The sequence below is a fragment of the Rhodamnia argentea genome, chromosome 5 (genome assembly GCF_020921035.1).
Source record: "Rhodamnia argentea isolate NSW1041297 chromosome 5, ASM2092103v1, whole genome shotgun sequence".
In the NCBI taxonomy this organism is placed as follows: Eukaryota; Viridiplantae; Streptophyta; class Magnoliopsida; order Myrtales; family Myrtaceae; genus Rhodamnia; species Rhodamnia argentea.
Window position 1 is genome coordinate 7,247,581 of NC_063154.1, and position 27,001 is coordinate 7,274,581.

At 41.8% G+C, this 27,001-nt stretch overlaps 3 protein-coding genes across 5 annotated transcripts; all 3 read left to right on the top strand.

Annotated features, from left to right (window-relative positions):
* Positions 1-737: 737 nt before the first annotated feature.
* Positions 738-24,503, top strand: LOC115751382 (3-ketoacyl-CoA synthase 5). Of its 3 annotated transcripts, XM_030689278.2 has the most exons (3): positions 738-2,260; positions 9,159-9,166; positions 24,476-24,503. In XM_030689278.2, exon 1 carries the CDS (start codon positions 757-759, stop codon positions 2,245-2,247), a length of 1,491 nt encoding a protein of 496 aa, XP_030545138.1. In that variant the 5' UTR covers positions 738-756; the 3' UTR covers positions 2,248-2,260; positions 9,159-9,166; positions 24,476-24,503. The 3 variants fall into 3 exon arrangements, with proteins under 3 accessions (XP_030545138.1, XP_030545154.1, XP_030545146.1); XM_030689294.2 differs by lacking the exon at positions 9,159-9,166 and having other exon boundaries at positions 738-2,264; positions 24,475-24,503; XM_030689286.2 differs by lacking the exon at positions 9,159-9,166 and having other exon boundaries at positions 738-2,264; positions 24,468-24,501.
* Positions 17,120-20,925, top strand: LOC115751408 (homocysteine S-methyltransferase 1). Its single transcript, XM_030689320.1, has 7 exons — positions 17,120-17,471; positions 17,639-17,695; positions 18,766-18,971; positions 19,096-19,225; positions 20,032-20,235; positions 20,334-20,405; positions 20,519-20,925. The coding sequence occupies exons 1-7, from the start codon at positions 17,298-17,300 to the stop codon at positions 20,687-20,689; spliced, it is 1,014 nt and encodes a 337-aa protein (XP_030545180.1). The 5' UTR covers positions 17,120-17,297; the 3' UTR covers positions 20,690-20,925.
* LOC115751401 (zinc finger protein CONSTANS-LIKE 16-like) lies at positions 23,133-25,741 on the top strand. The gene is made up of 2 exons (XM_030689307.2): positions 23,133-24,620; positions 25,085-25,741. Exons 1-2 carry the CDS (start codon positions 23,505-23,507, stop codon positions 25,343-25,345), a joined length of 1,377 nt encoding a protein of 458 aa, XP_030545167.1. The 5' UTR covers positions 23,133-23,504; the 3' UTR covers positions 25,346-25,741.
* Positions 25,742-27,001: the final 1,260 nt, after the last annotated feature.

Sequence of the window (27,001 nt, forward strand, 5' to 3'; positions counted from 1 at the left end):
CTCTCTCTCTTTTGTTTCTGCATCGAACAGCTGGGCACATGGTCCGAATAGGAGCATAAGCTCCTGCGAAATAGGAAGTCATCGATCATGTCTTTCCACTCCCCCCCGAACGTGCGGTTTCGAAGACAATCCGACCCGACCCGTCCGTCGAAACCAACAAAAATAGTTTCTTGCTTACAACCCCCCACGCGGGGGTTCGCTCCATTAATGAACTCCCTCCTCATCGAAAGGACTACGGCTCATTACTCCACACACACACACACGACGCAGAAGAAGGAGGAGGATGTAGAAATCGTTAAAAAGATAATCATACCGCCTCACGAAAATAGCAAGAGATGGGTCGGAGAGAGGCCCCTTCCGTAATTGGGTCAACCAACAGAGCTAAAGGGGATGGTAAAGGAAAGGAGCACAAGTTACAGTGACGGATACACCCAACAAAAATTGCTGAAATTAGTTGGGGGTTTAGAAGATGCGTTCGTCCGTGCGTGGAATGGCTCTCGCCCTGGAGAGAGAGGAGTAATGGTCATTATTAATTAAGTGTGGGGGCGTTGAGTTGAGTGTGGGGGCATTTAATCCCACTCCATCTGCCTCCCATTCAATGGCCTCACCACCCTTCTCGCCTTGCCTTTATATCTCTCTCCCTCCCCGCCCTAAACAACTCCCCTTCCAAGGCGGCTCCAATACTCTCTCTCACTCTTGCATTCGCCACCACACAACAAGGAAAGGACAGGACAGGACAGGACATACACACACACCATGCCTCCCAGCCTGCCGGACTTCTCCAGCTCGGTGAAGCTCAAGTACGTGAAGCTGGGCTACCAGCACCTGGTCAACCACATTATCCCCCTCATCCTCCTCCCCGTCGTCGCCTCCGTCCTCATAGAGTTCCTCCGCCTCGGCCCTGACGGGATCCTCTCCCTCTGGCGCTCCCTCCACTTTGACCTCCTCCACATCCTCTGCTCCTCCTTCCTCGTCCTCTTCGTCGCCACCGTCTACTTCATGTCCAAGCCCCGCACCATCTTCCTCGTCGACTACGCCTGCTACAAGCCCCCCGTCACCTGCCGCGTCCCCTTCTCCACCTTCATGGAGCACTCCCGCCTCATCCTCAAGGACAACCCCAAGAGCGTCGAGTTCCAGATGCGCATCCTCGAGCGCTCCGGCCTCGGCGAGGAGACCTGCCTACCCCCCGCCATCCACTACATCCCCCCAACCCCCACCATGGACGCCGCCCGCGGCGAGGCCCAGCTCGTCATCTTCTCCGCCGTCGACGCCCTCTTCCTCAAGACTGGCCTCAAGCCCAAGGACATCGACATCCTCATCGTCAACTGCAGCCTCTTCTCCCCTACCCCCTCCCTCTCCGCCATGGTCATCAACAAATACAAGCTCCGTAGCAACATCAAGAGCTTCAACCTCTCCGGCATGGGCTGCAGCGCCGGCCTCATCTCCATCGACCTCGCCCGCGACCTCCTCCAGGTCCACCCCAACTCCAACGCCGTCGTCGTCAGCACCGAGATCATCACCCCCAACTACTACAAGGGCAACGAGCGGGCCATGCTGCTCCCCAACTGCCTCTTCCGCATGGGCGGCGCCGCCATCCTTCTGTCGAACCGGCGGTCCGACCGGAGGCGGGCCAAGTACCGGCTGGTGCACGTGGTGAGGACGCACAAGGGGGCCGACGACAAGGCGTACCGGTGCGTGTTCGAGGAGGAGGACAAGGAGGGCAAGGTGGGGATATCGCTGTCCAAGGACCTGATGGCGATCGCGGGGGAGGCGCTCAAGTCCAACATCACGACCATCGGCCCGCTGGTGCTGCCGGCGTCGGAGCAACTGCTCTTCCTGCTGACCCTCATCGGGCGCAAGATCTTCAACCCCAAGTGGAAGCCCTACATACCGGACTTCAAGCAGGCGTTCGAGCACTTCTGCATCCACGCGGGGGGGCGGGCGGTCATCGACGAGCTCCAGAAGAACCTGCAGCTGTCGGCGGAGCACGTGGAGGCCTCGCGGATGACGCTGCACCGCTTCGGCAACACGTCGTCGTCGTCGCTGTGGTACGAGATGGGGTACGTCGAGGCCAAGGGGCGGATGAGGAAGGGGGACAGGATCTGGCAGATCGCGTTCGGGAGCGGGTTCAAGTGCAACAGCGCCGTGTGGAAGTGCAACCGGACCATCAAGACGCCCACCGACGGGCCGTGGGCCGATTGCATCGACCGATACCCGGTCCACATCCCCGAAGTGGTCAAGCTCTGAGCGGCCCGAGAAGATTTACACCATGTGAGCCATCAAGCAAAAAGGGTTTGATTGGTGGATTGGGACTTTATGGAAATATCTCTCTCTCTCTCTCTCTCTCTCTGGGTTTCTCTATCTTTTCTTTTGGCCTTTCCTGCCTTTGATTTCAGTCATTTGCTAAATCAGAGTGGATATGCATTTACTCCTTCCTCCCTTTGATCTCTCCCTCACTCTCAGTCATCAGTCTCTCTCTCTCTCTCTCTCTCTACCCATTCACGAGCATCATCATCATCAACATCATCTTCCTATTCCCATCCCACCACCTTCCATCTCCCTCCCTCTCTCGGCGAGAGGGTTCATCTTCTTCGGGTCGTCGTCGACAGCGTATTCTCTCTGCCGTTATAAATTTGCATAGATACTCTCTCTCTCTCTCTCGAGATCGATATGTCCTCCTCCTTTCCTTTACTGTGTATTGAATTCTCACTGCGCAATTATAACGCCAAGAGCATCAATACTACATGAAAACAAGTGTGTATTATTACCGAATGTGAAGAAAAGGAGATGAGATGGTTCGTGGAACTTTTCATTTATGTTTATGTAGTTCTCTCCGAGTCGCACTCTGGAAAATGAAGTGACGATTGCACAAGTTGGTGCATTAACTCCAGTATTTATTGGTTTTTTGTCCGCTGACTAGGACAAATCGTGGTAATTTTTGGTTGTGCTTTCAATGCTTATTTTTTTATCCATCCCTTGAATATATCTCGGTGCTACTAACCTGTTGCTATAGTCGTAAACTTGCTTATCAGTAGATATGATCATTGGCAAATTTTTATATATCTCAGTGGAGAATTGTTTATGTAATAGTCTTTGGTGACGGTCAAACTAACTGTCCATTTTGGGTTAAAATAAATAAATAATAATTAATTAAAAATTATTATGGGGTCTGCAGTCTTTTAATTGAAATAATTTGTGCTAAAGTACGCTTTGCTAACTTAACTTTCCAATTTCACAAATTTTCAATGTAACCATCTGACGGCCGGCAGCTGACGTGGATGATCTTAAGTGAAAAAAATGCCGTTTTGCAATCTTTTTTAAAAAAATCTTATGAATTTCTACTTTTCTTTTCTTTGTTTTTTCCTTTTTCCCTTGCCATTCATCTTCCTTAGAAAGGGCTGGCGAGGGCACCCCTACATAGGCGAGGGTGTCGTGGCCCTCTCGTCTCTTCCTGCATCTTCAGCAACTCACTCCACCATCACCTCCTTTTCCTCCGATCGAGACCCAACTCTTCGAGCTCGCTCCAACTTTCTAACGACTCTCGAAGCTCATTCAAATCAGCAAAGATCAATTAAGATTCTCTCGAAAATAACGAATAAGTCTCTACATTGGTGAGCAATTATTTTTGGGAAATATGGTGAAAGAATGAAAATATAGAATCAGATTTTAAGGCGTGATAACACTTTATTTAAGAAATTATTTTGCCCCATAACGTTGCTAATGGTTATCAACAAAAATCTTCAAGGATAGGACAAAGTCTTGGAATGGGAATATCATATAGCTGTATTTTTTTTTTTAGAGAAATGAAAATGGAAGTTGAAATAAGTGGACATTGAACAAAATCGTTTAACATATAACAGCGAAAAGAACACAACTTTTCGCGTCCGAGAACTATAGATTCGGACACAACTTTTTTATCTTCGAAAATTATTAATTTGGAGACACCTCTTCATGTCTGAAATTGTTATGTATGAAAAAATTGTAACTTTTCAAAGGTTGTAAGAAATTAAAATTAAAAAATAAAGAATAACTGCAATTCCAAGTGGGAAGTAAAATTTTTGCTACAAAAAGTTCGTGCACCCATACGCAAATATAGTAGGATCCACCCCACTTAGCCTATTGTTTTCATTTGAAAGGCTAGAAAAGCCTTTAATTTATAAAGTGTCTCACTCTCTCCCATTTTTCCTAGAACAAGGAAAAGGCACCATTTTGTTTGTTTCAAACACACAACCAAAAATTATGCCGATGTCAAGCTACAAGAGATGGTCGTCGTCGTGAAATCTAACAAACTCAAGGTCGACGCTAGGATCTCTTCTCAGATACAAGGCATCGGTAGAGCTCGCGTCTAGTCAAGCGTACACTCTGGCTTACTCTTTGTCAATGGGCGTGCTGTTGATAAGGACTCAGATAATGTCAAACTGGAGATATGGTTGATTGCATGACCTCGAAACTCAAGCTCTGAGGGCGGAGCTTGCAGGCTCTCGCCCTGATTTGGTAAGGACGTACCATGCTTGTGGTTGTCAAGGATTGTCGGCCGTCACAAAGCCCCGGTGACTTCGCCACCCTTTCTAGGTAATATGAAAAGTGAGGAAAAAGGGAAAAAGGAAAAAAAAAATTAAAAATTAGTAAAAAATCTTGAAACGGCGTTGTTATAAGTGAAATTGGACACATCAAATGTTAATCGTGTCCCGGAAGGTTGTATGTGTTGATTGGACCGCTAGGTTAGCTATTTTTAACTTAAATTGGCCGGATGAATTACATTAGAAAATTGTCAAATGATTTTATGATTACATTGACCAAATTAGAAAGTTCAAGGCCGAATTAGCAGCCATGCAATAGGTCTACAACTTTTCAAATAATTGTTCACTGGAGTGAAAGATTTGGTTGGCTTGCATATTTTAAATATAATAAAGTCAATCTATATAATACGTGGTTCTGTCTCTTGTATAAATTTCCATGGTGGGGGTGTGTTTGCGACAACGTATCTTTCACTAAAAGCCATTTTACGATTTTTATCAAAGGAGATAGGTGTTGTGGCGACTCCAGACAAAAAATATCACAGACAAGTAATAAAATCAAGAACAACTTCACTTCAAACGGAACTATACAGATGAAAATCGTGCCAGGATTTAATCTACATCACAACTTGAACATGCAATCACTTCGACGGAATCAAACGTCAAAAACTATTATGAAATGTAATCAACAACGAAGCTTGAGAAGGCAAAGATTCTACGCCAACTACAACTGAGAAAGACATCGAAATTTGAAAGGAGACACGAGTCTGTGAATTGAAAGGTACGGTACATAAAGTAAAGATGACAAAAAGATAGTAAATTTATTTGTTTGTGTCTTGAGCTTTTAGTAGACAAACGATGATATCTACAATGGTCGTGCCATAACCGTCTCTGAGCAGTTCTCAAGCGATTGTAGCCATGTTCCTCCATCTCCAAAAGTTTCGTACCCATATTTTCATGATGCCATGATCTCGTTCCCAAGTGGTTGTTCCTTTAGAGTCTCATACCAATTGCTCCACGACCTCCATTGCTTAACTCCCCAGTGTCTTTAAAACTGTGACTGCTTCTTGACTTTTCTTGATGCCTTAACTGGTAATCTGTTGTCTACATTATCCTTATTGACTATCATTAACCATCCGTCTTAGTAGATCGACAACTGACCAGTAGTGGTCACTGATGTATGCTAATAACGAGAACGATCCTTGCGGCCGTCGACAACGGGGTTACGCGCGCAATAATACTTCACGCTCTATTCACGTACTTATCTGTGTTGACGACTTGATCGGTACAAGCAGAGTGCATTAGTGATGGGTGCAATTGCATTCATTGCCTCAAGTTATCCTTTTCTCAGATCCACTGCCCCAACAATTGCCCAAGAAATGTGGCGCTTTCGTATGCACCCGTTGACGTGGATGGTCCACTCCCAGTTGTCCAAGTGCTGCTGATCCATTTAATGGCTAAGCTCCTCCAGTTGGCTGTGACTGTGAGATGATACGTGCTCACTTTTCTGGTTGACCATTTATTGCTGGTTTGCGATCCACACACACAGCTCCTCCTCTTTCTTCTTCTTTCTTCCTCCTTTTTGAGGGTCGTCTTCTCGAATTCGGTATCGTCTTATAACCAGAATGGTTGCGGATTAATATAACCCCCGTGGTCGTGTCATCTATTGCAACTACACTTTCATGAGCACATTCATTGGAAAGTAATTATGAAAGGACTTTCTAAAGGGGAAAGTGGCAATTTTTTTGTGCCTGACCTTGCAATCCTTTTTCGATGTGGTCCTTCAACTTACAACTTCCGCAATGAAGTTCTTAAATCTGTGGAAGTCATTCATTTAAGTCTCTTGGTGTATAGTTATGGAAAATTGCAGCCGACGTGTCCGTTGATGCCAACTAAATAGTATGAGGTGAAAAATTGGTGTCGTACTTGTTATGAACAATCATTTATTCTGACCAAAATAGTAGGGACCCTAATTGAAGGTATAATGCTCCCAAGAACACTGGTAAGAGTCTTTTACTTTGCAATTTACGGGAACCCTAGTTCGAAAAGGCCCAATGTTTCTCGACCTTTAATCACTACGCCACCATAGCCGCCGCCACAGCACCACCTCTGGTACTAGTATCACCATCGACATCACCCGCTTCCTCGGCCAGTCTGTGCATTGTGTCTCTATCTCTCTTGAGGGGTAGCATGGCTTTAACATTGCTGCGGTGACTAAACCTCGGACAGAGTTCTGTGAAGATGGCGATTGTTGAGAGAAAAGGAGACTACATTACATTTTCAAGGGGTTAACTTTTGTTTCCCCAGATGATGGTATTTATTCATATCAAAAGAAGTTGGCTAAATTGAAAAATCGAACGATATGTTAAATTGAGAGTAACACAATCCTGCAAGTGTCATTAAATTGAGTTAAATTGACTCATGTTTACTGCTTCATCATGCATGACTTGTTCCTCAAATCTACCTCTCTCAGATTGAATCTCGATCTCGAGTTCGACTGAATAAGTTTTGGTTAGGCATGGGCTTGATTCAACGTATAGTTATTAAGTAAACATCAGTCTAAGCTTGAGCTAAGTACGACCTCTAATGTTGAAAATACAATAAAGATGGATACTAGTATCATGCGACCATATTTATGTGTGTGCACATGTATATACACACACACTCCATTAGGCTCATAAGCTAATAATTAATTTCGAATTTGGCCTCGAATTAATCAAATTCAAACCATGTAAAATCCATTGAACTTTAGTGGATTCATTGTCCCGCTCTCCCTGTTGACATTAGTCGAATATACTAAACCATGTATATTTTCTTATATCAGTTATTTCCTTGCGCCTTTTGCTGTTTGTTTATTTGTTTCCTAACATGAAGTCATAGGTTTTGATTCAATACCTATTGTATGTTAATCCAAAGAATGTGTAAACCAAACTCGTTTCTCAGTAAATATGTGGTATGTTTGAAGGTTATGCATTTGCTTTTTCTTCCAGCTTATCCGAATTGGGTTTTTTAATGAGTGCCTTGCAAGGCATTTGTCAAGTACCCATCTAAGAATTGTAATTTGTAATGCATTATTTCTCTCGTACTTTATGCGATTAATTTGTTAAAGATCGAAAAGGGTTTTCTCTGAGCATACTTAACAAGTGCCTCAATAGCATTCAATAATAAGGCCCGTTTTAAGCATATCAGTTTAGTGCAAGTGCGGCTTGGTAATGTCCAGACTAGGATTTCCAATGGAAGCATACATTTCTATCAACTGAAGACAAAAATGCATCGTTTTAACATAGGTTGGGGTCCATACTGGACAATTCAAAACGTCAAATTAAGACACAACCACTGTCCTAGGTATAGCATAAAAAAACTAAACAGCAAAAAATTATCCCCAAAAGATACCAACTTTCGCGAATAGAAACTTGAACAGTTGGGCTCTTGCAACATATTCTCCTTCAGCTGTGGGTTGGTTGGAACGACGGTTAAAGTTCAATCATCTACCGCAACTTCCAACCAGTGAGCTGGTCAAAACCCTAACCCCGCGGGAGAACGACTCTAGTTTTTTCAGCTGCATTTGGCGTTAACTTTAAATCGCATTAGGAAGCAATGTTAGAATACATTATTTGGGCTTTATTAATTGTTATTGTAAATATTAATTGATTTAATAAAGAAAAGATATACACAGTTTTTTGTTTAGTCTAATATGGTGCTGGATAGTGTAGGTCGAGATTAACTTTATTTATAATAAGGGGATAGGTTTCAATCTCTATAAATAGAGCTCAAATTCATTTTCTAAACCCTAATGTCCACATAACCTCATATAAAAGGGTCGTCAGAAGTGATACGTGAGGGGCCGTTTCATTGAAGCTAATGATAAATGAGGGCCGTCTCATTGAAGCCAATGATAAATGGGTTCATAAAGGAGAAGCTTTTGAACATTGGATCGTCGTAAAATCCGCATCAAGAAGGAGGGATTCGAAACAAGGTGTGTCAACTCTTCTATTTTATGAAACTGTGATTTGTGTATCTATATGTATTATTCTTAAGTCGCTGCATAAGGATTAAAATCGCAGCTTACAAGTAATGGATCCTTCGCGATTCCTACTGGAGTATGACCGAGCACGTACGCGGGTCTTTCACGAGTAGTTGACGATGACATGAAAGGCGATACCGAAGCTCCAAGACTCCCACGTCAATAATGCTCAGGGCCTATGCATATTAAAGATGGTTGGCCTAAAAGTTGCCTGCATTTTGCAGGCAGAGAGAGAGAGAGAGAGAGATCAGGCATGGGGGGCCATTACCATTTGGCTTGCGAGATTGGCTGGTGCTTGGTCTGAAGCAAACAGGGCCGGAAAAACACTCGTCGATGATTCACGGTGTTTGAAGGTAATGGTTATTTATTGCTTCTGCAGTAATTACCATGGGACTCATCAAAGCCCTCTCTGCAACCTTGTCCTTATTTTTCTTTTTGTCTGTTTTGTTTTTGCCAACGTGTTGCCAGGTGGATCGTCTGGTCTCGTATTTAATTCCGAATCGATGAGTGAATACGGATGAACAAGAAGTTTCCATTGGCATTCGTTTACTATGAATGTCATCTATTGGAAACCAAGCATTCGTCAAATTCAACAAAAAAAGTAAGAATGTGTGTACGGTTGAAAATTGGGAAACTATCATTTTTTTTAAAGAATCTTGTTACGAGTGCTCTCGAGACATTAACTAAGCAAGAACATTGATGAGGAAATATTCGATATTTAAATTATTGATTGTGTATCATGGATGTAGTAAGTGTAAGGCCACAATGTGACACACCTAATGATCATCTAACTGGAATGAGAAACTCGACACTATAATGGAGAAGAATGGCATGCACCTTATTTAGAATTTGTCAGAAATTTGATGTGGAACGACAACGAATCGAAACTCAAGTACTTCCCCTCTATTCCCTCTTGAAGCACCGGCCGAATGAGAAACCATTGTCAAAATGAAAAGTTACGTTCTGATTTTTGCGGTTGAGGGCTAGATGAGGGACTTGAGTATTTATATAGAGTTTCAGCGAGGGACTTGAGTCCTTATATAGAGTTTCAGCGCAGACCCTCTCATCATGAGCCGTGCCTCTTCAGCCTACACTAAGCTAGTCCATATTATAACTCATTAAGAATATGTATCATACTTTAATAGACCGATCTATACTTTAATTTCAATTAAATATAGACCACACTAGGATAATTCTAACATTCTCCCACTTGGACTATATTAATTGAAATTGTACTATAGGTCTTGTGATTATTCTTAATAGTCAATCCGATTCCACAAAGTTTCAAACATCAAATCATGGTAGTAACTGCATCAACAGACATAGAGCCTTCCATGGTTACAAATGTCTTTAAATCTACTGGTATGGATTCAATATAGTAGTGTAGCAAATGACAACACATCACTTAATAATGATTCATCATGTGTGATCTCTTTTGTCAGTCACACTCTCTCTCCTTATGTGTCATGAAACATGACGTGCCACCCGAAAATATCATTTATGGTTCCAATGAACCTACATATGTCTTGTCCTTATAGTTAATTTTACTTTATGTGTAATAAGACAAATACTCAAGACTAATAACTAAATGCCCCTAGCTTTTACTCAAGAATTACGCATACCATGAGAGTAAGCACATTAGAAATCAGTAGTTCCTGTCGAAATGGATAGTTCATCTGGAGTTACCAAGGATATTTGCTTTGGGAATGCCTATAATTTTTTCGTGACTAGCAAGAATGACCAATACCATGTATATTAAATGATCTCGCCAAAACCTTTTCTACAATAGTAATCGATCTTGCCACATTGGTATCTACTTTTAACCAGTATGGCAATTCAATGTTGGATAGTTTCATATGATGAATGGATCGTAATAATCCCATTACTTAATTGAAACTTACCATACTATTTTAATAAAATTTTTAGTAATTTACTTGTATTTATGAGATAGGGAGAGTCAAAATTTGAATAGCCCATGTTATAAAGAATAAAAATGAAGAGAGACTCAATGCACACATTCTAGACTTTTAAGGAGTTTAATCAGGTCAAGTTATGATTATGTTTACTTTAACGTGAACTTTGAAACTAACATAACTTTTCGTCGGAGAGTTAAATTGTTCTAAAAACATATTTGGGAGGCCTTGAGGATGATATTTAAGCTCATATGTGTGCATATGGGGCGATAGAAGATGTAGCAATAGAGTCAATATCTAAGACAAAATACATAGGAAAGGATCGTTAGTACAGATTAGATCCGAAAGGCCCAAAAAAATCAACTCGAGGCATAACAAGTGAAAAGCCCACTAGACAAATTGTAGATAACCCGTGTTCAGAAGCATTTTTTATTTTATTTTGGGCCCAAGTTGTCAAAGCTATTTGTAGCTCCGATCCATGACATACCTTGTTTTTTTTTTTTTTTCTCTAACTCTCTTCTCTCTCGCTTTTGTTCTGCCACTTTACAGAGAGCAAGAGTCGAATCCCATAGCTATAATATTAGCGTCCTCAACCCCCAATCATTTTACCAGTAGGGCCGCATGCCTATTAACGATTTGTGATCCACTTCACATTTGCATCGGTATTGCATTTTGGTTCCATGCTCATTTTTAATAGGACTTTTTCCTTTTTGCCGTTTCCTCTTCTTCCGGGCGTTTGGAATTTGCTTGATAAACACTAATTTTGCGAATTTAAAGACAATATTTTGAAAACCATTTACTTTCATAAATTTTTTTATCCTCCCATATTACCCCCGAAGTTTTCTCTTGCTCACTTTGTTGACCGGTCCGCTTTATTATTAGCATGGTAACAAGGGGGAAAAAAAGAAGAAGGTGTTGAACTGATGTGCATGAGCTTGGACCGAATCGAGGGTGTGAAGTTAGATTTTGCACTTCCCCCTCCCCGGGGGTTGCAAAACATAAGCAAAACTCGGTCCGACATTCATCGTATCAAACATTTATGTTTTTTCTCGAGGCCTTTCTTTACCTTTAAATCTTTTATTTTTCTTTGTGTTTTCGCTCTCGAATAAACTACCTATTGTAATACTTAATTTGCTTACAGTTTCTTGTTTATTATTGTTAGCCATTTCCACATTACTCGAGATTTACTTCAAGGAAGATTTAAAAAAAAAAAAGTGGGCGAGTCGGTGATCCGAAATTTCAGCCCCGGCCGACAACTTATTGCTTAAGTGAGATGCTTGAATGATCCAAATCGCTAGCTCCTTTTTTTAAAATTTTTTTTTTCTGATTTCTACTCGAAACTCCCAAGACTTTCGCAATATTCAAATTTGCGACTTTAATTTACATATAATTTTCTTTATTTTTTTTTTAGATTTTCCATTTTGACGGATAAAAAAAAAGCCTACTTTTTATTTATGCATGAGTACGGGGTAGGTTTGGTGGGAAATTACACAAGCAATGTCGAAAGTCAAATGCTTTATTTTGAAATCCTTTTACTTAACCGACCCCCGCGTCACTTTGTTTTGTCCTCCAAATTTGAAGCAAAAAGTCTTCTTGCTCCTCGAAGACTTCACCTTGATTTGTACCAAAGCCATAAAAGGCTAATTAGCCGCACAAAATTTGCCAGATTAAAAGGGTGAGCTGCAAGAAAGGACTGGGTTTTTCATCTTTAAAGTGACATATAACATCTAATACAAGACATGGAAAGTGATTTTGGCACTTCGACCCAAAAAAAAAAGTGATTTTGGCACATTAAGTACATTCCACGAATAACAATATCTGAGCTATTAAATCATTTTTTTTTTTTGGTCGAAGAGATATTAAACTAGTTCATCGCGTCTAATAGAATATCACAGAGTTTTCCCAAGAAAAAGTAACGTTCGGAAGGAAATCAGAAATCACTCCATAATAAGTAGTAAACTTCACTTTACAAGAAAGAAAATATCCTTTTTTAAAAGACGATGTTTAAGAGAAGATTTTTTTAATATGCTTATATAATCATAAATCTTTCATCTTTTGAGTAATATGTAAAGTAATAAGTACTAAACTTGCCTACATTAGAATGGAAAAATTATCATACCTATGTATTCACTCGAAAATGATCTGTCATGCAATGTGCCATATATTGCATATGTACCTAAATAAAGATCGATGTTTTCATAAGGAAGCCATCGAAGACTTTCCCACAAACGGCGATTTGGAGGTAGAAGGCTCAAATTGCCGTAAAGTAAATAAGTCCATGATATTTGATTATCTACTTATGGTCATATATTATGTTCAAGTGATGCTCCCTTTCCCTTAGTAAACGTTCAGACTATTGTCAGCTTTCTAAAAATACTATAGGAGCAAGTTTTATAAGCAAGTGATTTCCAATAACTGGGAAAAAATTAAACCCAAGTTAAGCGATGTTCTGGTTAATTGCTTTGAAAAAATTGAACGAGGAGCCGTAGGAAACGATCGGAAAATGTTACTTAGCTGTGGTGATCTGAACCAAAAGAAACCTTTGACTAACTGTACAAATCAACAAGACTTAGACTAATGAAATATCATCTGGAAAAACCACAAATCTTTCAATCCGAAGCTGGCACAAAGGTAAGCAAAAGGTGCTCTGCTAGCTGGAGAATGCTTCCCCACGCGGCTACCATTAAATTCTAAAACCATCTGTCCACAATGGCCCTCCTCAGATCGAATTATTCTTGGAATGTACTTAACGTACGGGGTAGGTTTGATGAACGAATTGCTTATTTCCGACCAAAAAAAAAAAAAAGGATCGAATTATTCGTGTCCTTCACTCTTCAAATTAGAAGAGCCAGCATGCCTTTTTGGTTATTCTAAGCTAAGGAAATCCCAGGTGCCAGATAGCACCTGAATTGCAAAAACAAGCAGGATTCCACCTTCCATTTTAGCAGAAAAACGAACAGTTCGGTGTATATTTTTCAATACTCAACCGCCCGTGTTAAAAGAAGATGACCCAGAAGAACTAAAAATAAATAGAAACACCCTCACCAATCTACCAAACTCGAAGTAGCTTTCAAAGTGGAACACCAAGACCAAAATGAGTTGGAAGCAAAGTCGGGTGCAAAGTCTTAATCGCAAGTTTAGGCAACTGTCTTTGGATCGCCGACTACCAACTCCTCAAAATGTGTCCCTTGTTCTATGTTGGTGAAACAAGTTCCATTTTTTTTCAACCATGGGGCTCAACTACGTTTGGTCAGCCTTGAAGCATCTATGACTTGGTCCGATCCACACGATCTTAATTTACCATTGACATAGCCAATTGGAATGAACGAACATCGTAATTAACGTGAGATATTCATAATGAGGACCACGGAAAAAGTGATCGAACTTATCTTAAAAGATTTCGAAAAATGACATCAATATCGAGGGGTGCCTACTTATGGCGCGCATGATGACCATTCAATTTTTTTGTTTCTCTTCCAAACCCGTTTCTAGATCGGGTTTGGAATATAAATCCGTTTGATAACAGTATTTTATTTTTCTATTTCTCGAATAAATTTTTAGTTCACAAATAGATTTGAAATAAAGACGAGAAGTAGAAATTTCAATTTCTCTATTTTTGGAACAGAAACCGAAATAAGAATTCTTATTATCGCTCACTCCCTCTTTCTTGTGTGCGGTCTCCTTCTCTCTCGTGTCGCTCTCCCCATCTAGTCTGAGGTATAACGGCTGGCAACCATAGAAATTTTATATTGTTATCAAATAAATTTCTGTTCGAAAAATAGAAATTTTGTGTCGTTGTCAAACACGTTTCTCTATTTAGAAATTGTTGTCAGGAACAGACTGGTTAGCACTCGTGCCCTCAGCTTCCTGTGGCGTCTCCACCGGGATCAATCCTGTCAAACCGTGGCTACGTTGCTGCTTTGGGTTTGAGATTGGGTAAAAGATGTGCGGGTACTGTTAGTCATGTAAGGCTGGTTCTCAAAATTAGGAACTATTAAATGACAGCTAGACGGTGATTGAACTTTTAAAACAACGTGCCATTATAGAAGTACTAAACAACTGTCTTATCGCTTAATTCTATCGTGCGTTGCAGATTAGTACTATGCGTAGGGCACCGCACCTCTTTTTTTTGTTTCTACAACGAAGTTATTATATTCGCCATGTCCCTAACGGCATATGAAGGCGCAAGAGCTTTTCCTAGATTCCAATGGGGGTCGACCAAGAAGTCCAAGCAACAGCTGCATGCACCGTGATGCATGACCTACGGCGAGATTTTGTTTTTCGATTCGACAAAAGTTTCACCGACAAAATTCAGATATCTTTTCTAATGTATATGTACATTAGATATATCCGTTTTTTTTTTCCTCTTATCTCTCTTATTTTCACACGCTTTCTTCTTCAACCTCCGTGAGAGGAGGATTTGAACTAGATCTCTCCCTCCCCTCTCCTATTTCTTAGACTCTTTCGATTCTCTAGTTTCTTTTCTTGCTTTTCTCCATTTTGAAAGCTTTTTTCTTTTGATTTAGTTTAAATCTGAAAACTTCTCTCTCCTATTTTCGGGGAGACATCTATCGCGATCTAGCTTAGATTTTGGATTTTTTTGCGTGTATGTTTTCGGGATTTCGTTGGCAAAGAAATCCTATTTCAAAAGAGATAAAATGAGTTTCGTGAAGGTTTCGTTATCATAAGTATCAAATCCGTGCTCGTTCAACCTTTTTACTATGCTCGGTGATGTTGTTGGGGACGCCAAACCTAGGTGCGCACTACCAAAAGGCAAAACCGTAGCAATAGATGGAGATTTCGGTGTGTGCTCATTCTTGAATAACGATTCGGTGATCGGCCACCAATTTTAGTGCAAAAAAGTCACAAATGTACTTTTTTAGCATGTGGCCCATAATCTTGTTTTATTGATTTCTCTTGTTATCGGGAGCTTTTTTCGTTTTGAAGTTATTTGTGATTTATCTTGGTTTACAATTGAATTAGGATATTTCTCTCTTGTATTTCGAGGAAGCGAATGAAATATTATTTTGACAAAAAAATTATTTTCTAGAAACGAGGAAATAAACAAGAAAGTCCTAAATCTATTACACTTGTGCCAATTCTATCATATACTTTTTAACTTAGTCAATTTAGTCTTAAATCTTTTGACTATTTACTATATTTCATATGACCAATTTGGATTGAAAATTGCTGATGTGGATACCGGCCATTCTACATAACACAACCAACTCTGACGTAGATAATTTTTTAAACTTATTTTTATTTATTTTTTATTTCTTGCCATTTTATTTTTCCGGTGACCGGTCATCGCCCATCGCCTGTGGTTGGCGATTGGTCCCCGCCACCGGAGAAAAGAAAAGGGCAAAAAAGAGATTAAAAAACATATAAAAAATTGTAAAAATTGCTAGTGCGAGCAATTTTCAGTCAAAATTGTCCAAATAGACTAATAGAACTTGTAATTATGAGGTCGATTGGGTTGATAAAGCCCTAAAACAAAAGGGCCTCTCCCAAAACTGGCTAGTCGCCGCTCTAGGATGTGCTTTATTTTGATGTCCTATTAGTGGATTTAGGTTTTCATTGCTATTGATGAAACTTGAAATTTGATCAAACGAAAGAAGTTATGGAAAATTGTCAAAATGTTTAGGATCAAATTAATCGAATTGAAAGGTTTTAAGATTGAACTCACACAAGTGCAACAAATTTTGGACTTTCTTAGCAATTTTCGCTCTAAAAACACATTGGCTAAGGTATCATGGTTTCGACCAAAAAAGTTATTAATGTCAAACACCTAAATACCAGCTTTAGTCAAATTATACGAACCTACATATGCATATCTAAATACAAATATAGGGGAAAATGCATTGGAAGTCCTAAAATTTGTCACTAAAGTGCATTCGAGTCCTAAAAATCACAAAAAGTGAAATTAAGTATTAAAACTTATCGTGAAAGTGTATTCGAGTTCTAAAACTTTCAAAAAGTACAATTAAGTCCTAAAACTTGTCATATCAGTTCAATCAAGTCCTTCCACTGGTTGCACTTTTTGAAAATTTTAAGACTCGATTACACTTTCGTGACTGGTTCTAAGACTTCATTATACTTTTAAAAATTTGTAAGACTCGAATGCACTTTTGTGATAAGTTTTAGGACTTAATTGAGTTTTTTGAAAGTTTTAGGATTCATTTGCTACATGATAAGTTTTAGGATTTCTAATGCACTTATGCCTATAAATGTACCAGCACTCACGCCCGTATTATGCATATATCATAGCAAATTAAACGTGAAACCGTTTACATAGAAGGGACAACCACGGAAAGCAAAACAAAAAATGGATACGGAAGATATCGTCTTCCCCTTGACGACACAGATATTCATAGATGGATAAATAGATAGACATCTCCGAATTTTGTTGCGGAAGGATCTAATCGAAGAATTCAACGTGATCTCTTGCGGCCGCCTGCAACATGCTTAGGTCTGCCGGATCACATATATGTTGGAAGGTCCGTCTGAACTACAGAGTTGGTAAAGGGATAGAATTTTTTACCAGTTAAGGTAGGTGAAGATTTGGAATTCAAGATCCTAAACACGAAAAAAGGAAAGAAAATGCAGAGATATGACCCAGCCCGATCCCTCCTATATCCGCAATCTTTGCATATAAGAAAAAAAATGAATCCATACGGCACAGCAGTCCGCATTCACGACGGGACACGCAAACGCCTCGGCATAAAGAGGTGAGGCAGAGCATGACTCTGTCGCCGAGCCAGAACCAGACGTAACGACAGCATTTCTTCCTCCTAACTTCTTCCTTTGCAACGTCGAGAGAGAGAGAGAGAGAGAGAGAGAGAGATGGGAGTAGGAGAGAGGAAGGGATCGGTGTTGGAGGATCTGATAGAGAGGGCCGGCGGGTGCGCCGTGATCGACGGCGGGTTCGCGACCCAGCTCGAGAAGCACGGCGCCGCCATCAACGACCCTCTCTGGAGCGCCCTTTGCCTGGTCAAAGACCCCCATCTCATCAAGCGAGTGAGTCCCGAGTCCTCGTTGCTCTCTCGATGCGGGTGACACGTATCACTTTGTGCGCATCGGTGGGATTGGTCGATCGGATTTGGATGGAAACTTGATACTCATGCTGTAAGAAAATGTTTTCTTTTTGTCGCGGAAGAGTAACACGGAATTCTGGTGAAATGCAGGTGCACATGGAGTATTTGGAGGCTGGTGCTGATGTCCTGATCACCTCTTCCTATCAGGTGCATACGATCTTCTGCTCATTCCAAGAGGGGGTCGATCCTTCTTAAGTTGGAATTTTTGTTTGGCATGGATAATTACAAAAAAAAATATCAAACACTGTTGCATTTCGGCTGAGTGGCAGACTCTGTTTTGCAGATGTTCTTCATTTTTCTTCTATCATTCCACTGCCAAATCCAGATTCTGTTCAAAGTTTGCGTTTTTGTTTATACTTCCAATGCTTTATCGCGGAAGTTGGAACAACTGGTGCATTCTTAGCCAGCGGAGCATTAGTTTCTTTGATTTGCACCCGAAGCATCCCATAAATCAATGTAGAAAATTCTCTTACTTTTTCAAGGAAACTGTCCAGCTAATCTAAAGGAGCGTTAAGCGCAATGATTGTTGTAGATATTTGCTTCTCTCTTCGTTAAGGTTCATCTCGTAAGTGCAAATGCAGAACACAGAATAGATTCGGGTCATTTGGCATAGAGTTCTGTCTTTACTTAAATTGAAAAACGCAGATTAGTTTTCGTCCAGATTTTACAGTCCCTGCAAATTTCCAGTTCTAGACATTTCATTAGTCTTGCCACTTTAATATGCAAATTCTAACATCCAGATGAAACAAACTGTGTTTTTACTTTTTCATTTTTCACTTTTGTGGGGTCAGACTGTTTTTGAAGTTTGCAGAAATGAAATATTTGTCTGCTTAAATTAATTGAGAATGATCCTGTGAGTATGAAACTTTTGCCTGTTTCTAGGATTTCATGGTCTAGCAATTTAAAAACCGATCTTTTGATTTCTCGTACACTTAATGATTGCTTCTTCATATAAGGCTTGGACTAATCAGCCCGTGAGGCATTACTGTAGATATGGATATCATAGAAATTGTTCCGCTAGCAATACTATGCTAGTAGCCATTTTGGTTCTGTGGTTGTCTTCTGGTAAGCATTGTGATACTTGGAAGACATTTGATCACTATTTAGTTTACTTAAGCTCATAATTACACGATGTTTCGTATCCTCTTACTGGAAAGTGGAAATGACAGTTGAAAATTCCATCACCACTTTGGCTATTGCTTTGCTATTCCTGCCAGGCCACTCTTCCCGGGTTTCTGTCCAAGGGACTGTCCATGGAAGAAGCAGAGTCATTACTAGAAAAGAGTGTAAAGTTGGCCGTTGAAGCCCGCGACAAGTTCTGGGATTCCTTGAACGTGGTTCCTGGACATAGCTACAATCGGGCCTTGGTGGCTGCATCAATTGGTAGCTATGGGGCTTATCTTGCTGATGGCTCAGAGTATAGGTGAGGATCAACTGAGAATAACACCCTATGCACAAAGCTGGTTGAGAGTAGTCTGGACAATTTGCTTGTCTTACTAGTCATAGTCACTTGTATCTGTACTCAATGTCTGCATTGCTGTTCCCAGCGGTTGTTATGGACCCAACATAAATTTGGAAAGACTCAAGGACTTTCACCGGCGTAGGTTGCAAGTCCTTGTTAATGCCGGTGCAGATTTGCTGGCCTTTGAGACTATTCCTAACAAACTGGAAGCTCAGGTATGTTCTTTTCTTATCAGAATATTCTGAATTTTCTCCAAGCTAAAACTCAAATTAAATATATTAGTCATATATATGTGAAGATGCTGAGCATCAGCGGCATGTGATTGGTCAGCATTACACTATGTCCAACCTGAAATGTGATTGTGGCATTGTTTTTGTGACACTACTTGGTCTTTTGAAATCAGTACCTTCTCTAAAATTGTGTTAAAATCAATATTATTCTGGCTTTGAAGGCCTTGACTCCAGTTTCAGTGTCTGGAATATTATGCATCTATGAAAAGCTTAGGGGATGATTGACTTAACCAAATAAAGAATTTTGGCATGAGCTTTCTCGAAGCTATTTCATGAAAGGGGAAGCTTTTTTTTTTTTTAAGCATCTTAATTCTATTACAAGGTGAAATCATCTATCAGTGATTCTACATTGTCTCATTTAGCAAAAGACATTCTGTATGGTCTCAAATCATAGTGCTCTAGTCATGTTCGTCTACGATGATTGTGATCGTCAATTCCCCTTACCAAATCATCATCTCGAGCCAATATTCATGACCATAAGTAGTAAACCTTGCTTTGCTGATAGCCACATTTGAAGGACTTCCAGTCATGAATGACAGTAGTGCTTCAACCGATTATCAGTATATTAATATCAAGGAGCTTCTGTTTCATGTTCATGAGGACAGAACCTGGAAAATAATGTCTACTGATCATATAAAAGTTGGTTTTAACTTTCCATAAGATGTACATGGCTTTTGCTCTGCATCATTCCTTGTGCTTAATGAATGTTGGGTTTCGGCATCATCGTATAGGCGTGTGTTGAGTTGCTCGAAGAGGAGAATATCGAAATTCCATCCTGGATTTGCTTCAGCTCGGTGGATGGCGAAAATGCACCATCTGGAGAGAGCTTTCAGGATTGTCTGGATGTATTGAACAGGAGCAATAAAGTCAATGCAATCGGGATAAACTGTGCGCCGCCCCAGTTCATTGAAAGTCTAATAGGCAAATTTAAAGGGGTAAATCAATCTACCTGTCTAGTGAAGAATTGACGGACTCATTATGTCTGGCCTTGCGTAGTTCTGTATCACTGATGTGTTAATTTCCTCTAATTCAGTTGACAAGCAAGGCAATAGTTGTTTATCCCAACAGTGGCGAGGTATGGGATGGCAGAGCTAAAAGATGGCTGGTAAGTCGCATTCTCTAAACCCTCTGGATTGAACATATTCACTCGCTTCCTTTTTGATTTTGTTCCCATTTATGATGGCAAACGTGTTTTTTTTATTTATTTATCTGGTACAGCCATCCAACTGCTTCGGAGATGACAAATTCGAGCTGTTCGCTGCAAGATGGCGTGATGCAGGAGCCCAGCTCATCGGCGGTTGTTGCAGAACGACGCCTTCGACAGTTCGAGCTATTTCAAACGCATTAAAAAGATTAGAGGAAGCAAGTCTAGACTCTTACCGTCTCTGACGAATGCTTCTCTTCCCCTTTTTAGTTTTGGATGTCATCTCCATCAGCGACTCAGAAATATTTATTCAGCTCATAGATATGCTCTTAGGAAGTTATATCTGTCCTTCTCTATCTTTGTTCTTAGTTTTTCATGCTGAGATTTGAGATGCAAGTCAAATAGCCACAGTCCTCAATGTCTGCCAAAGAGATCAGTCTCCGACTAATGTTACAAACGTTTGTACAAAAAGGCCCTTTGTTCATGTGCTTGTGAACTCAATGTCTACGAGCTCTGGGCTTTGGTGGGTCACAAGTGAGGCCCAATCGGTAACAGAGGTTAAAAAATCGCCCAGCGGGGACAGGGCATCACACAGGTTGTGGAATGTGAAAGTGATGCAGCACAAGTGGCTGTCAACTTCCTGCTGTAAGAACCAGAAAGTACCAATCAATCAAACCAGACGGAGACCCAAACATCATCATTCTGAGTTGACGGTCGATGGTCCTAAAATGTACACACAAAAGGCTGGAACATAACATGAGCAGGGCGTAAAAAGCACATACGATACGATGGAACAGTTGGCTAAAACCCCATTTCCCCAACCTGATGCCCTCTTGGCTTGTTCCTAATTGCATACACATAATCGCGCATCTCTTTGGGAAGAAGAGTTTTCAGGCAAGACCGTCGAGCCTATCCCCTTCTGGGCAGGTCAAAGTTATGGACGCCAGTAACTTTGTTTCTAACCTCGAAATCTCATTCAAATATCTAGTAAAAATATCTTCCAAAAACTATCTGTTGGAATCGAAAGTTATGATGGATATAGGTGGAATGGATAGCCACATGCGGTCTCTTTCGGAGCAAAGGAATATGTCTCGAGAAAAACTCCAATAGCCACCATTATTGCGGATAGTTATTACTGACTTTGTAACGTATACGCCGATACCCCGTTGTTGATGAGCTCTCCACATCATCTTTATCCGAAAATCTATTTTATCTTTCTTCAAACATGTCAAGTAAAACCACAGCCAAGCGACTGTTCTGCCGCCTGTCCATCTCGAACTGGTCGAGCGGTCTTCTCGCCTGTCGTTCATGGCCATATCAGGCCCGAAAACTAGAGAGGTCTCTTTCTGTTGTCTTGGAGGAGGAAGAGGTGGGAGAAAGTTACTGCCGTTCCATGCGCGTTTCGGTCGAGGGACAGCGAAGGGAGCGGAGACTTGTCAGTAGGTGGACAAAAAGGGCTATCTATCTCTCTGTTATCTAGAAAGTCCATAGGTCTTTCGAAAAAGTCGCGAGCAAACGATTCCATGCCCGGGTTTATCGTTCACTTCATTTAGTGGTTATTCGCTCTGGCGCTTTTATCTCATGCATGCGTGTCTTCCATCTTTATTTCGCTGATGCAATGTGACAATTGATGAGCAAGGAAGTACTTGAATTTTGGAGAAGCGTAAGAAAAGTCCTAAACCTATCGCGGTAGTGTCAATTTAACCATAAACCTTTTGATAGTGCCAATTTTGTACTAAATCTTTTGACTTATAGTCAATTCAATCATTCCGATAAATTTTTGATGGATATTGCTGACGTGGATGCTGGACAATCTACGTGGCACGATTGACATTGACATGGATATGTCTTAATAATATTTTAATAACTTTCATTTTTTTTTTCTTTCTTTTCTTTACCGGCCACCGGAGGAACTTGAAAAAGAAAAGACAAAAAAAAAAAGGAAAAAGAAATAAAGAAAGAAATAATAATAAAATTCCTACATCGGTGCCGATTATGTCACGTAGGTTGTCCAGCATCTACGTAAGCAATATCCAACAAAAATTGATGAGAATGATTGAATTGACTCTAGATCAAAAGGTTCATGACTAAATTGACACCAATGTAATAGGTTTAGGACTATTCTTACACTTTTTCCCTTGAAATTCCTAAAGTGTGTACTGGGCAGTGTGGAAGGTCTATATCTATTCTCGTGAGCAGAGCCAAATCTAGCTCAATTGCCTTCGGTCAAGCCACCTTTGGCTCCTTCACGGACAGACACAACCTTTGTGGAAAGAGAGAGAGAGAGAGAGAGACCACACTTTAAGAACACGCAAAGAACAGTGATGCATGAGCTCGGCGTAGACGGATGGTAAGTGAGAAGATGTCGCGGCCCCTTTCACTAGGTATGCGTTTTGAATTTCTGTCAATCGGACACTGTCTAGGCCTCCAAGTTAAAACTCCCATAGAATTTTTTTATCTCCCTCTTTCGACTTGAAGGCACAAAATTTCACAATTCACCTGGATCTGCTGAGGAGGAGTATTTTGGAAAGGTCTAGATGTACATGGAGGAGAGAAAGTGACCGGGGCCAGAGGAGGGGGGACCGCAAACAGGAGAGCATCTCTGCCACGGGGACAGAGGCGTGGGCCCCAGCCCCCTTAGAACAAACAATCCGTCCCCTTCAAAATGGGAGATGATCATGAATTGACTTACCCCGCCCCCCCTCGTGGGCCCCGCCGGAAATCCCTGTATTAGACCGTCGCCCAATCACAACGCTCGGTTCCGGATGACCCTCAGGAGAATAACCAATGGGGTTCCAGATAAGGCATGGACGTGGGCCCCAAAAGTGTAAAACCTTTCTCCGACTTTCCTCTCCAAAAAGTGCACGATCTCCTGCCAACAAAAGCGCAAGCCCTGCGGGTCCCGGAAAAATCTCTTATAGTCGCTCCTCTCCCCAAAACACCGCCACCATTTCGACCCCAATCATTCACCACAGGCTCCTCTTTTTGGCCGTCTGATTATATCCTTCCACCGTTAATATCTGGAGAATCACCTGCGACTACGAGGGCGTTGATGATTGCATGAGCCCGTCCGTGATGATCTCCCACAAGAATGCCGCGAATGCCTTCAGCGGCAAGACCGCTCGGGCCTGCGACAACTGCATCCAGAAGCGGGCTCGCTGGTACTGCGCGGCCGACGACGCCTTCCTCTGCCAGTCCTGCGACCGCTCCGTCCACTCGGCCAACCCTCTGGCCCGCCGCCATGAGAGGGTCCGTCTGAAGACGGCGGCCACCTCGCAGAAGCATCTCGGCGAATTCGCTTCGCGCAGGAAGTCGTCGTCGTGGCACCGCGGTTTCACCAAGAAGCCGCGGACGCCCCGTGGCACGAAGTCCGCTCTCCAACGGGCGTCCAAGCCAGAGAACATGGCCCGAGTTCCCGAAGTCGGTGGAGATGAGACGTCAAACGAGGAGAGCGAGGAGCATCTTCTTTACAGGGTTCCAGCTTACGATCCTTTCGTAGCGGAAATGTGCACCTCGAAAGGAGCCGAGGCCGCTGCGTTTTGCGCTGACCCAGAAACTGCCATGGCCTTCGACGGATCAGGCAAAGGCGACAACCGAAGCAAAGAGTTGACCATCGAAGTGGAGAATTTGCAAGGTTTTCTCCCGTCGGATGCGGACCTCGCGGAATTTGCTGCCGATGTCGAAAGCCTTCTTGGCCGAGGGCTCGATGCCGAGTCTTTCGGGATCGAAGGACTGGGCTTTGTAGATTGTAAACAGCGAGGTAGTAACTCGATGGACTATTCCTTAGGTAGCGGCGGAGTGATCAAACTTGAAGAGAAAGAGGGTGTCGCGGAGGTCGACGTGGAAGTGGGCCACGGTGACGTGGAGATCGATTTGAGCAAGGAGACATTTGAGCTGAATTTTGACTACGATTCTCCGACGACGTGCGGCGATGAAGAAGAGGAAGCGAAGGTGATCACTGAATTGGAAGAGGAAAAGAACGTGGAGAACTGCCGTGGAGACGAAGGGACGAACATTAACAGTGAAGAGAGGAAGAAGAAGAAGAAGAAGAAAAGGGAGGTTTTCTTGAGGCTCGATTACGAGGCGGTGATGTCGGCATGGGCTGGCCAGGGCTCACCTTGGACCACCGGAGACCGGCCCGACCTCAGTCCCGACAACCGCTGGCCCGACTTCACGGTACAACCCTTACCTAAAAACTGATAGTGGTAAATAAAACAGTTGACACCATACGTGCAAACTTGAGAAACTAGCAAGACGCCCACAAAAGACAAATCAACCACTATTTTCTGCTGAATAATTCAAATAGTGCACCGTACACGAACAAAAGCACAGAATCAAACAAAATATATGTTCTCCCTTGATGTTCTGGTGCACTTAATAAGAAACTTTGCGTCACATTCACTTGCACATAATATACACATCATCAACCATTATAGGACCTTATTTATTGAACTATGTTACATTTAGTGATACAAGTGTTCATGAGAGCGCCCATCTCGAAATCTGTCAGTTGTTCAAACACAACTCATTGTTTAGGTACCTGGGAACATCCATTAGATTTGGTCATATAATTAGATTGATTTCCTCGATCCTTCCCCTCTACCATATTGACGTGTTTCGAAATTCCTCTTGATGTTCAGGGCATGTCTGGGTTGGAATTGCAAAACCTCTACGGCGAAGCCGGAGCGTATGGGGGGCACATGGGCATGGGGGACGCTCTGCGGGAGGCAAAGGTGTCGAGGTACAGGGAGAAACGGAGGACGAGATTGTTCTCCAAGAAGATCCGGTACGAGGTCCGCAAGCTGAACGCCGAGAAGAGGCCTCGAATGAAAGGGAGGTTCGTGAAGAGGGCTTCATCTGCGTCGTCATCAGCACCTGGCTTTCCTCTGCTCAATAAATGAAACTCTCTCCATGGATCAGCAATGAAGCTACCTGGTCATGGAATAGCTAATGAACTTAACAGCAAAGTGACGACACCCTGTCAAAACCTAGCTCCTGGGTCGGGCCAAGTTGGCTTATGTATATACACGTCCGCTTGGTGGAGAACCGGGGTAGCTAGAGTTTTGTGTCGATCCAATAAAAATCTAAGCTCTCTCTTTTTGGTCTGACCTCAGTTTTGTCTCTGGAAAGACGTGTAGCCTGTGTTCTTTTTGGTCTTTTTGTACATGCAGATGAAAGAAGGGCTAAAGTTCAAAATGCTTCCATTGTTTTAGGGTTGGAAGCATCGAATTAATGGATGATTATGGAGTGAAAGATGGCAAAAGAAATGCAGCAAGTTCAATCCTTTTTTTCGATTAGAAGATGGATGTGCACATGATACGGATCCAACTGTCTAATAAGATGGATTCAAAAGATCAGTGCAAACGATAGAATGATGCATGGAAGCAACACATATGCTAAACTGAATTAGCCCATATTAAGGAATATTACGTTTGCCGCCATATAATATAACTAAGAAGGTTAAGCTGTTATGATTATATAGGAAATTTTAATTTGTTGATAGTAGAATTGCGAAAAATTGCTCGTATAAGATGAGGACACAAGAAGTATAATTACAAGATGATGAGATCTTTAAAGTGGTCACACCGCATCTGCTAAAAAATAAGCATAGTTTCAGGTACATTGACACCATTTAATTTAGTTCAGTGCTATCCTAGAAAGGACCCTGGAAGCAATCTCAAGAAGGCTCAAACGTGTAATCTATGATAATTGGCAAAAGAACATTGAGTTTCGGTGCACGAGTCGCCGAGAGCACTATTCTATGCTCAGCGTAGGCGCCCGGCAATCTGTGACTGGGGGTCGCCAACTGTGGCCAGGAAAGTCCATCCTCGACCAGCCCAAGAAGTCTGACTCTCGCCTTTTTCTTGGACTGCGGTTTGGCCTAAACGGAAGATATATTCAATAGGGATTGGTCAAATTCCTAGTTGACCTGGTGTTAATAAGAGCTTGATGATGAGTCTGATGAGCATCAAAATCGTCCGATTGGAGCTCCGGGAAAAAGTAGAATATTTGGAAACCGAAAGTAACTAAGAATTGATTGCATTCAGCATAAGAAAATTACGATGCGCTCAACATTTGCTGTGTGGATGACTATAATGTAAACCAAGTAATGACGAGATTAACAACAAACTCTCTATAATTAACTAGTAAGGTTATTGGGGAATCATATTTCAGCATCTCAGGCTAGTGTCCTCCTGTTGTGATCTTCTCCGCCGTGATAGAAAACCCTAAAATGGTAGAATAACGCGATCCAGACTTGACGGCCATGTCACACAACAAAGTGGATGATGCAAAACCTAGAGCCCCTTTCCCATGAACAACCCCATGGAAGAAGACGGCAACTCTTCGACGAATAGGAGAAAGTAGTTTTCCCAGAAGACGAATCTCAATGGGGTCGACGTTGATGATCGATAGGGAGGGCATGGTGGCCCATGAGTTAAATAAAGACGGCATTTTCCCTCCAAAAGCTTGAGAATGATGTGTCTGAATGGTCCCCAAAAACGTTAAGGTCGCCCTTTTGGATATTGAAAGAATAGCGAAAATATCGGCTACCCTCT